At 35.8% G+C, this 12,840-nt stretch overlaps 1 protein-coding gene across 1 annotated transcript in view; it reads left to right on the top strand.

The window, feature by feature from the left end:
- Positions 1–12,840, top strand: part of mrpl3 (mitochondrial ribosomal protein L3) — a 66,225-nt gene that overhangs the window by 41,974 nt on the left and 11,411 nt on the right. Inside the window, exons 7-9 of the mRNA XM_073024318.1 lie at positions 4,514–4,625; positions 5,279–5,356; positions 6,709–6,786. Of these exons, the coding sequence (XP_072880419.1) occupies positions 4,514–4,625; positions 5,279–5,356; positions 6,709–6,786 (268 nt within the window). The remainder of the gene's footprint in view (positions 1–4,513; positions 4,626–5,278; positions 5,357–6,708; positions 6,787–12,840) is intronic.

Below are 12,840 nucleotides of genomic sequence, written 5' to 3'. Positions count from 1 at the left end.
AGGTGAAAGATCACACAAGATTCTTGCTTGGCAGTTGAAAACAGAGCAAGCTTCCAAAACAATAAATGCAATTAGAACAAGTGCAAATAAAATTACTTATAAACCTTTAGAAATTAATGAAACTTGAAAAAAATTTTACTCCGAATTATATCAATCAGAATCACAAAATGAGGTTGCTGAGATAGAAATTTTTTTATTACAAATAACTCTTCCAAAATTGAATTTGGAAGAACAGAAAGGATTAGATATGCCCTTTACATTAAAAGAGGTTGAAGAAGCTTTAGGATCACTTCAGAGTAATAAATCTCCAGGAGAAGATGGTTTTCCGCCTGAATTTTATAAAAAATTTAAAGATTTATTAATCCCTCCCTTTATGGAGTTAATATATCAAGCGGAAAGAACACATAAGCTTCCACAATCTTTTTCGACAGCGATCCTAATAGTATTGCCAAAAAAAGATAGAGATCCTTTAAAACCAACATCATATAGGCCTATTTCTTTGTTGAATACGGATTATAAAATAATAGCAAAAATTTTATCTAATAGATTATCTAAATATTTACCAAAATTAATACATATGGATCAAAAGGCTTTATTAAAAATAGACAATCGGCAGATAATGTAACTCAGTTACTTAGCATAATTCATCTGGCACAAAAGAAGGAGGAAATGAGTGTGGCAGTTGCTTTGGATGCAGAAAAAGCATTTGATAGATTGGAATGGGACTTTTTATTTAAGGTATTGGAAAAATATGGGTTAGGAAAATCTTTTATAAAATGGATTAAAACCTTAAATACTAGTCCCAAAGCTAAAGTAGTGACAAATGGTCAAATTTCAACATCATTCCAGTTAACAAGGTCAACCAACAGGTGTCCATTATCACCTGCCCTATTTGTATTGACGATAGAACCATTAGCTGAATTAATTAGAACGGATCCAGATATTGTGGGCTTCAAAGTTAACCAGGAGGATTATAAGATTAATTTATTTGCTGATGATGTTCTGATTTACTTAACAAACCCATTACATTCGTTGCATAAATTATCTTTCAGATTGGAAGAATATGGGAAAATATCAGGGTATAAAGTAAACTGGGATAAAAGTGAAATTTTACCCCTTACTAAAGGAGATTATTCTCAATGTCGATTAGTAACTCAATTTAGATGGCTGACAAATGGTATAAAATATTTAGGTATAAGAGTTGATAACGATATAAAGAATTTATATAAATTAAATTATTTGCCATTATTGAAAAAAAAATACAAGAAGATCTTGATAAATGGATGATGTTACCAATAACATTAGTAGGTAGAGTTAATGCTGTAAAAATGAATATATTTCCCAGATTACAATATTTATTCCAAACATTACCAGTATAACTGCCACAGAAGTTTTTTCAAGAGTTGAATAAACATGTGAGTAAGTTTCTTTGGAAAGGTAAGATGTCAAGAATATCGTTGGAAAAATTGACATGTAAATTTGACCTAGGAGGGTTACAACTCCCAAATTTTAAGAATTATTATAAAGCAAATCAACTTAGATTTATTGCATTTTTTTTTGATGAATAGAGGATGGATTAGAATAGAGTTAGATAAGATAGGAGAAAATATACCAGAAGATTTTATATATATAAATGGGAATCCAAATGGATACGAGAAAAGAAAAAATCTCTTATATTAAAACATTTGATCAATTTATGGAATAAGGTAAATGTGGATGATGAGATAAAGAAATCTTTATTAGCAAAGAGAACCCTAATTCCAAATAGACTTATTCCTTTTACAATGGATAATCAACTTTTATATAACTGGTTTCAAAAAGGGATCAGATATATAGGTGACTGTTTTGAAGGAGGTATATTGATGTCGTTTGATTAATTAAAGAATAAATATCAAATATCAAATAACATTCTTTTCTGTTATTTTCAATTAAAGGCCTATTTAAGAGATAAACTGGGTCAAACAATGTTAATGCCAAAACCTAATGAAATAGAAACTTTAATTCAAAAAGGAAGAATTGAAAAATTTACGTCTTGTATGTATAATTTGATTCAAAAACAGACAATTATACCAGGAATTCATAAGTCAAGACAAAAATGGGAAACTGATCTGAATATTAAAATTGATGAAAAAAATTGGTCAAGACTATGTCTTGATAGTATGACAAATACAATAAATGTCCAACTTAGATTAGTACAATACAATTTTTTACATCAATTATATATTACACCACAAAAAATAAACAGATTAAACCCAAATTTATCTGACCAATCTCCGATGTAATCAAGAAATCGGTACTTTTTTACACTCTACTTGGTCTTGTTTTAAAATTCAACCTTTTTGGATAAATCTAAGACTTTTACTGGAACAAATTATTGGAATACAACTTCCACATAGCCCGACATTATTTTTATTAGGCGATATTGAAGAGATAATACCGAAACCTGAATTGAATAAATATCAGAAAAAATTTATAAAAATTGCATTGGCAGTAGCCAAAAAAGCTATTGCAGTTACTTGGAAATCAGATTCATACTTAATTATGGACTGTTGAAATAATGAAATATATAGCTGCATTCCACGAAAAAATTACTTATAATTTAAGAAATGAATATGATAAATTTTTGAAAATTTGGCACTCCTATCTACAAAAGATAGGATTAAATATATAGGTCATTTGAAGATAAAATTATTAGTTATTTGGGGAAAAAATAAAGACATATACTAAAGTTATTTTGAACTCCATGGTGCATGTGGGGATCCTCCTATATCTAGGCAATTCTTTTTTTTCCCTTTTTTTTAGACAGGGATGTTGAGGGGGGAAGGGTTAAGGGGAGGGGGAGGGCTAATATTAATTTTCATTACTTTATTATTCTATTCATTGTATGTAATTCTCTTAAAAATTTAATAAAAAATATATTTTTAAAAAAACTTGGGTTGAGATCTGTGGACAGGGACCCCAATATCCCTCTGTTCCTCCACTCTGCCAAGGATACTGCCATTAAACCTGTACTCGGCCTTCAAATTCAACTTTCCAGAATGAATCACTTCACACTTTTCTGAGGTGAACTCCATTGTCACTTCTCAGTCCAGCTCGATATCGTGTCAATGTCCTGCTGAAATGTACAGCAGCCCTCCACACAGTCCACAGCTTCACCAGCCTTCTTCATGTCATATGCAAACTTACTAACCCCACTTCCACTTTCTCATCCAAGTCATTTATGGAAATCACAAAGAGCAGGTGTCCCTGCATACCACTAATGGTCATCAAACTGCAGGTAAGATATGTTCCATCTACTACTACCGCCTGCTTTCTGTCGGCAATCAGTTCTGAAACCACACTGCCATGTTTCACTGGATCTCATGCCTTCTGGCTTTCTGAATGAGCCCACAATGGGAACCTCATCAAATGCCTTACTAAGATCTGTATGCACCACGTTCACTGGTCTACCTTCGTGATTGTTAGGCATGTGAGATGGAATAGGTTGTAGGGAAGTGAATGAGGGAATCTGGTTCATCTGATGCAATGGGCCAAGTAAATGGTTTCGTTCTATATCATAAGGAATATGATGAGGATGAAAGGGGATAATAGTTACAACCTCATAATTTGATACCAAAATTAAACTGCAGTGTTGTTCCTATTGCCACTAATTGTAGAATTTTAGAAATGAATTTTTCCTCATTCAACAGTCTGTTATAAATGGACTAACAAGTGATGCAGGCAGAATTAATGCAAGCAAAGTATGAAAGTCATAAAATTCATCGTTTGCTTGCTCAGAATTTGCTCTGTTGATTATTGACCAGGAAAAAATGGGTGCCTGTCTGAAAGAATTTCGATTTGGCGTATGGTAAGATCCACTGTAAAATAGTCTTCAAATAGAAGAATGCTATCTTTTCATTTCACCAAAATAAGTTTCTCACTTCAAGCTATGTTTTCCAATTTACATTATTTTTCATTGGCAAATGAGGCCTTCTAATTGAGACACAAAGCAAATATCTCATAACCTACTACTTGCAAAGTCCATTAGATCTTGCAAGTAACCATCTAACTTCTTTTGGTTTTACTAAGATTTAATCCAAATATAAATCTGCCAATACTGATCACTCTTTATCGGTGGAAGTCAAACATCCAAGAACACATAACCAAGGGATGCCTGTTGTAATTTGTGTAATCAATCATGTATGAACCAAATTGAACACATTGAATATTTACTTGTCGTATTAATAAACCTAACCTCCTTGAAATTCTCTAGAATCAGTCAGTTCTTGTCCTGTAGTTGTGAAAGTTCAGTGAATGCTATTGTTTGATGTGTTATTTCAATTGCTAAAGTTTATGTAATTTTCAATGACTTATTCTTCCCACTAATTGAAACTAGAATTCATCTATTCAGTATTTCTAGATTTTAGTTGGTGTTATTTCATTGTAAAACCCTAGAAAAGTAGATCTGAATTATGATCTTGAGTTTTGAGATAACATGTATGCAATGTATTGTCTTCGAATCTTATTCCTACAGAATTGGTAAAGGTTTTCAGGGAGTTATGAAGAGATGGGGATTTATAGGCCAACCTGCAACTCATGGACAAACCAAAACTCATCGAAGGCCAGGAGGTTCGGGTCCCGGTGGTGTAAGTGTTATTTGTTAGTGCAGTATTTCCAGCACTACTGTACATATTGCAGTCGGTTCCATTAATAGTCTGATTCAGCATCTCAGCCCTTGAAACTCTTATTCCAGCAGAGCTGTTTTCCATTCATTTTGGGGGTGATTGGTTTTTGTCAGATAGTTGTACTTCTTCAATTTAACATTAACTACAGTGACACTTACCATAAAATTTCTGATGCCTGTTCTCTAAATTTTGAAAACCCAATTTTAAAAATAACAATCCAACATCCAATGCCATAAGCAACCAATATTTGAACTTTCAGCTGATTGCTTTACAAATTGAGTTGCATAAATGTGTGGCATGGTATGTTCATTGATTAAACTCGGGTGATTCACCCACATATCCCAATCTGTGCCTAGATTTTAATCAGGAATGTAGCGTGAATTTCTTGGTAGCTGCAGCTTAAGTATTGGTTTCATTTTCTTTTTAAGGAGCACGTAGGATATTAAAATTCTATAAAAATTATGTTTATACAAATATACTGTGATAATTTTAAATGATTATTATATAGTCCTAGATAATTACTAGTAAGCCATTATGTGCAAGGAATATATTTTTAAACTTTATGTTAAATTTGTTATCTTGCTTACAAACAATATCTGCTTCCTTGAATACAGGATCCTGCAAGAGTTTTTCCTGGGAAGAAAATGCCTGGAAGAATGGGGAACATCTACAGAACGGCTCATGGGCTGAAGGTGATAATTACTGAACTGTGATTAAATCAGAGAAGAGGAGGGTTGTGTTGCCCAATGATTAATTCAAGGGGAAGAAAAATTGTCCATTTGATTGACATCTCTTAAACTTTTTGTCAGACTCTGATCTATCAGCTACCTTGTGATCATATCAAGATGCCTATTAAGCTTACAGGAGGGTAACAGTCTCAGACAATCTTCAGTATACCTTCTCAAATTACAACTGCTATAGGTTTACTGCATTACTACACTCCAGGTTAGATGTTGAACTTTTTAATAATGTTATTGTATTTTATTTAGTTCATTGTTCTTGAGATTCAGGAACAGGGGCTGGCTTTTTAACCCCAAGACCCTATTCCTCCATTCATTGAGATCGTGGGTGATCAGTAGCTTAATTCCATATACTGTACCAAATAAGGCACAAGGCATAAAGGCAGAATTAGGATATTCAGTGCATCAGGTCTGCTCCATCATGACTGATTATTATCCCTCTCAATCCCATTCTCCTGCCATCTCCTGGTAACCTTTGACATCCTTACTAATCAATAACCTATCAACCTCCACTTTAAGTATACCCGATGACTTGGCCTCTATTCTGTCTGTGGCAATGAATTCCACAGATTCGCCATCAGATTCAGATGAAGAATAGTTTTACCTAAATTTTAAGGCTAGCACGTTGGAGTAGTAATCCATAGACTGGAAATCAAATTCTACTCTGTGGTTTGGGACATGTAAATTCCAGTAGTTAAATATTTTCATCATAAAACCGAGTAATCAATGATGGTGACCAAGAAGTTTGTGGATTCTCCTAATGCCACCTGTTCCCTAATGTCTTCTGGAAACGAAGATTTGCCTACTTTATACAAAGTTGTGTATAATCTTCATTTCCTCTCGTGTCAAGTGGAGAACTACAACATCCAATTAAAGTAGTTCATTGGCTTTGAAGCAGTGTGTGATATCAAATAGTCGTGAATAGTGTCACCTAACGCACCTATTTCGTTCATACTTTCCTTAAGGTCCAAATTATTAACTCTGAAATGTCTTAATAAATAAGGAAAACCATATTTATTGGGCTTAGTCCAGATTTAATACTGCAGTATGAATTTCCCTAATTTTATAGAACATTTTAAGAGGCTTGAAGGTGAGGTGGGGGTGGGCAGATAGATGGAAATAATAGAAAATTCTGTAGTCTCCAAATGTCAGTAACTGATAAATAGGGTTTCTTAGTTGTCAAAACAAACTTTCTAAAGTAGTTCTTACACAGTTTGATGGAAAGATATTTTTGCACGTGTTACTTCTTCTGCTTATCCTGTTTCTGTTATAGATGGTTTACTGAGCTGTTTATATGTTTGTAGGTGTGGAGAGTAAATACAAAACAGAACATCCTGTACATTCATGGTTCTGTCCCAGGGCACAAGAACTGCTTTGTGAAGGTAAGTGACAAATATTTTATGATTTATTTCATAAGGAATTCTTCATAGTAGCAAGTAGAAAATGAAGGTAATATACAAGAAGAATGAAATAGCTTGAGGTTACTATTGGGTAGAAATTTCTCATGATGTATTTGAAGTACTTTCCATCTTTGTCACAGAGTAATAAAGCATAGATTGAGGCCTATTGTCTCAATAAATCTGTGTTGACCATGATGTCTACCCAGCTAATCTCTATTTCTTGTGTTTGCCCCATATCCCTCTTGCGTCGCCTCCCCTCCACCTATCCAAGTGCTTCTTAAATGATACTACTATACCTGCCTCAACCACTTCTACTGGCAGTTCTTGCCTTATACTCACCATCCTCTGTGTGATAAAGCTGCCTCTTGGGTCCTTTTTAAATCTTTCCCTCCTTACCCTAAATCTATAACCCCTATTTTTGGACTCCCCTATCCTGAGAAAAAGATTGTTACCATTCACCTTATCTACACTCTCATAATTTAAAACTTTTCTACAAGGTCACCCCTCATTCTCCTACGCCAAAGGAAATGGAGACCTTCCTTGGCCAACCTCGCCTTATAACTCAGACCCTCTATGCTGGCAACATCCTCAATATTTTTTCTGTACTCTTTCCAATTTAACCATATCTCTGCTATGACATGGTGACCAAAACTGTACATGGTACCCTAAATTTGGCCTCACCAATGACTTCAGCAACTTACACAACAGTGATATAATGTCTCAACACCTATACTTAGTGCCCTGACTGATGAAGGTCAGCATGCTAAATGCTTTTTTCACCATGTGGTCTACCATTGATGCCGCTTTCAGCAAGCTATGCTCCTGTACTCCTTGGTTCATTACACTCCCTAGTGGCCTACCATCCATATTATGTCGTACGCTGGCTTAACTTTACAAAATGCACCTTCTCTCACTTATCTACAGTATATTAAAATCCATCTGCCATGTGGTCCACTTCCCTAACTTATCAAAATCTGCATGTAATCTACCTTCATTCTCAGCAACCTCCTAATTTTGTATCATCCACAATCTTACTAATCAAGCCTTGTTCATCCACACTCAAATCTTTCATATAGATTACAAATAATAAAGTCCCAACTAGTCACCAGCCTCCATTCTGAAAAGCAAGCTTCCACCGCCACCATCTGCTTCCTACCCACAAGCCAATTTCCATCTTCCCTGCTCTCCCTGGACCTAAACTTCCAGACCAACCTAGCACGTAAGATCTTGTTAAAGGTCTTGCTAAAGTTCAAATACACATCTACTGCCCTATCCTCAACTACCTTTTAGGTTACCTCTTCAAAAAAAAACTGAACAATTGATCAAACACAGCTTTCCATGCAGAATGCCATGCTGACTCCTGCTAATCAAACTCTTGTCTATCCAAATGTCGGTAGGTCCTGACTCTGAATACTCCTGAGTAATTTCGCCACTACTGATGTTGGGCTGACTGACCTGTAGTTCTCTGGGTTGTATTTGCTACCCTTTTCGAACAACGTTAGTTGACTTCTAGTCTTTGGGAACTTCACCAGTGACTAATGATGAAGCAAATATCTCTGCAAGGGTCTCCTCTCTTTCCTCTCTAGCCTCCGCAAAGTCACTCCCTTGGGGTTTATCCATCTTAATGCATTATAAGGCTATAAACACCTCCTCCCTGGTAAAATAAATGTCTGCCAAAACATCTCCATTTGTTTCTGTTATCTATTGAGCAACCACAATTTTCTCAGTAAGTACTGAGGAGAAATTTCATTAACATCCAACCTATTTCTTGGGGCTTAAGACATAGTTACCCCTGATGATCTCTGAGTGGAACTACTCTCTCCCTAGCCACCCTTTTGCTCTTAATATAGCTATAGAACCTCTTAGAATTTTTTTTAACCTTACCTGCTAGGTCCATCTCATACCCTCACTTTGCCCTCCAGATTTCCCTCAGGGCCATCAATTAGGGATGATTTTTGTCATACAAACTAAGCAACTATTCACAACTTGAGAAGGATATATCTCTATTATATGTGCCTTGTTTATAGCTACTAAGCTGTACAGTTTTCCTCCCCATCTCTCTACTTTTCCCTGACACTCAGCAAAAGGTTTTGTTTCATTCTTCTTCTGCCCTTTCTGAGGAAAGGAATAAAGTATTATCGTTGGTGGAGTCTGTAGTGCCTTTATTGCTTTAGTTCCAATCAAAAGGCGCATTAATGTGAGACGAATCTGTTTTCTTTACAATGGAGAACCTCTGGCACTGACTTTTCTTCCCACTCTGTACTCAGCATTTTGAAAGAATCCATCTTAACGTAATATAAATTTTAAAAATAGTAATGTTACCAGACATGCATACAGGATTTTTTCAAACAACAAAGTTCCTGATAACTTTTAGGATTTACTTGCCTTAGCATTTTGAATAGAAATCATCAAATAATTATACCAGAGCAAGCCAGAAAGGCTTCCTGAATGGAAGCTGCCTGAGTTGAAATAAATAGAAGAAACAAGCACTCACCCTGTATCCATTAATTTTCAAAGGGGATATTCATTATATATTTTCTGAAGTTTTATGATCTATTGTGTTAGTATTTTTCTGAAACATTCCATATATCACCTATGTGGGGGTAAAAATAGAAACGTGTCATCTGGAATCTTTTAGATTCAACAAAATTAGATTTTTTTTGACATTGTGTTTGTAAAAAATTAGTCTTGTTATGTGTTGGAAGAGGAATTGGTGTATACCCATGGATAATTAATTAACGATTTCTATCTGAAGTGCAAATACAAATAAACCCTAATAATTCTTGGAAATGTTATTGTTTGAAAGAAATCTGTATTTGCATCTGGCAAGATTACATTTTGGTACAAAGTGTGTGATAAAAATTCAAAGGATTATATCTTTCTATTAAACCTCATTACCTAAAGGTAATGTGGCGCTTTTGTTTATTCTGCAAAACCAAGGCCAGCAATTTGTTTATTTCAGATTGCTCTTGAGAAGAATTCTTTCATGCCAACGTCCTTATGATGAAAATATTCTGAAAAGCTGTAATGATATTGCTAGACCATTTTGCTGATCAGTTCAGAGGAAGACATTTTAGTGGTATCTTGACCAGGTCAGCATAACAGATTACTTTTTTAAGATCTGGGTTAGATTTTTATAACAGTCCAGAACTGTTATGATCACAGTCTCTTTTTAATTCTAGACCAACTGATTTTCAATTATCAGTGAAGCTTGTGTCTTCAGGTCTTTATTTTTTGTCTTAAATTCCACTTGGGAACCCCTCGGTTTCTTTCTTGATCCTTCAACGAAATAACTCAGCAATTTTTTTTCTGAGCTTTCTAACTGCGTTGGTCAGAATTTATTACGTTTTTGTGTTTTGCATTTGGCTCATAAGACCTCAGAATTCAACATTCATACAGTCAATCTGCAGAGTTTTTAAACAAACCATTTCCTATCAGACTATAATTTCCTGGTAATTTCCTTTCTTTGTTCTTAGATCATAAATTATTAACCTTAATTTTTACCATCTTAGATGAGATCGTTATTAATGTCTGTTTGTTATGTATAATACCTGCATATAATTAAGGTGGATGGGTTTACTGAAGTTAGGCTAGCCTTTCTATGTTAATGTACTGAAATCCACAAATTTCTGATAAAAATTAATAACTTTTATAGTAAGTAGCAGATTTAATGAAGTGTGGAAGATTTTTTAAAGCAAAGTTTCTGCAGTAAATTATTTAATTTTAAAAATGATTGATATCTGCTTTTTTTTTTCAAATAGAAATTCCAAATGTATTTGTTCACATTTCCTGTTCTACATAGGCAAGGAGTTTTGAAAGCTTTGTTAGTAAGATTTTACTAAAGAGGTTTTTTAAATGGGGCAGCAACCTTAAACAGTATAAAAGTGCTTGATTTATAAGTTAGTTTTAGTGACTTAAGTACATCACTTTGCTCATAAACATTTCAACCGAAGTACATGCAACAATTAAATATAGCAAGAAATGCTTTGACCCATTTGAAGTATCCATCACGGAAATGTATCAGACATTGCTTTGCTTCAAGGCGGAATCTCCAGCTAGCTTCTCTGACAGATTTGTTTCTAATTATTTCAGCAGAACTGAGCATGGTGTGTTCTCTATTCAGCACTGTTGTGTATAGCTTCATTGACTTCGTGAATGCCTTTGTTTTCTTCCTACTGGTCCCAAGATAGATTGAGGAACTTTAAATCATAAACAAGAATTGATAGGAAATCTGCTCGGTTTTGATAGCTGGTATTTCAGGACATACATTTGGCTTTGCAATGATCACTTTTATTGTTTTAAAAGCAAGGCCAGTTCAAATAAGCTAAGAATTTAAAATTAAATGCAAGATCCAGCCAAATCTATCATTGAATTATTTCATTATCAATATTACAAACTGCTAACGTAGGAGGTGGTATAGTTGTTTCACTGTTTATGCTAAGCATCTGTGTGCTTCTGGAAAAAAAAGACTCAAAATTATTCTCAACAGTATCCTTAATATTCCTTCTGTATTTTGAGGAATCGAGATAGAAATGGTGTACGTCTTCAATGGTGCCTTGAATTATTCCGACTGTTCATCTGGGTAATAACATGCCACGATTGTATAAGCTGTTGGTGAGGCTGCATCTGGAATACTGTCTTCTGTTTTAGTCACCTTGCTGTTAGGAAAGCTGCCATAAGGCTGTGCAGAGGATGTTCACAAGGATGTTGTCGAGATTCAGAGGCTGAATTGAGCAGGTTAGCACTTTTTTATTGGAGAATAATCAGTGATCTTGTAGTGGTTGTCTGTCATGTCCGACAATAACAGAAAACTTGTTCGGGAGAGTTTTTAAAGTGGAAAATCCATTGCACTGGGGCAGTTCCACTCGCTTGACCTCAGAAGTCGTAAGTCCAGTGGTATGAACAAGCATCACAAACTGGGGTCTTCCTCGGTTGCTGTGAATGACCATGACATTTCCTGTGCCTTTTCATGCACTTATCTCTCTGTGGAGTGTTGCAATGCTGCCTTCCTGGCCGTTGCATCTCACTGTAGATCTCATCCGCCCAGGCAGTTGGCGCTTCCTTCATATGCTGGGACAGACATGTCCCCAACTCACCAGAGTATGGGGCCGCTGGCTACCCTCATCTGGTTTAGCCCGCCTGTTGAAGCGGTGTACCAGAATGTGGCCACTGTTGCACGCAAGCAGCTGCTTGGAGCCAAGGTGAGGGCTGAGTGTCCAGAGGGGACTGAAGGTGAGTGAGCTGCCCCAGAATTGACATGACAAACCTCTTCATCAGAGGTCTACCCCTCCATTGACGCCCCACACATAGATGTATATAAAATTATGAGGGGCATAGATAGGATAAATGTGCCGTCTTTTTCCCAGGATTGGAGAATCAGAAACTAGGGAGTATAGGTTTAGGCTGAAAAGAGTGAGATTTAATAAAATTCTGAGGGGCAACTTTTTCCACCCAGACAGCGGTCAGTATACGGAATGAGCTGCCAGAAGAAGTGGTCGAGGCCGGTACATTAACAACATCTAAAAAGTCCTTGTACAGGTATATGGATTGAAAAGTTTTAGAGCAGGGATTCACAACCTTTTTTTTCTGCAATGGACCAATACCATTAAGCAAAGGGTCCTTGGACCCCCAAGTTGGCAACACCTGGTTAAAAGAGTATGGATCAAATGTGGGCAAATTGGTCTAGCTTAGATGGGAATCTTGGGCCATTTGGACTGAAGGGCCAGGATGACTCTACAACACCGAGCTCTGATTAAAAAGGTTTTTTGAGCGTCTGATGTTGAACATCTGAATAATGTGGCTTGTTCGTTGGAGCAGAGCATAGAGCTTCAGTGCTGGAGATCTTTGCTTTGGAAAGGACTATGGTGTTGGTTCGCTTAACCTGCCAGCATATCTGGAGAATTTTGAGGAGGCAGCATTAATGCTTCTTCAATGGCTTGAAGCATCTGCTTCAGGTAGTTCATGTCTCAGTGAGTACAGGAAAACAACTTTTATTGCTGATACATCCAGAGCAATTTGTTGGGTTCGATATTTTGA

This window comes from Hemitrygon akajei, chromosome 20, assembly GCF_048418815.1.
Source record: "Hemitrygon akajei chromosome 20, sHemAka1.3, whole genome shotgun sequence".
Lineage (NCBI taxonomy): Eukaryota > Metazoa > Chordata > Chondrichthyes > Myliobatiformes > Dasyatidae > Hemitrygon > Hemitrygon akajei.
The sequence above is the reverse complement of the archived record's forward strand: the minus strand, read 5'-3'. Positions and strand labels throughout refer to the sequence as shown.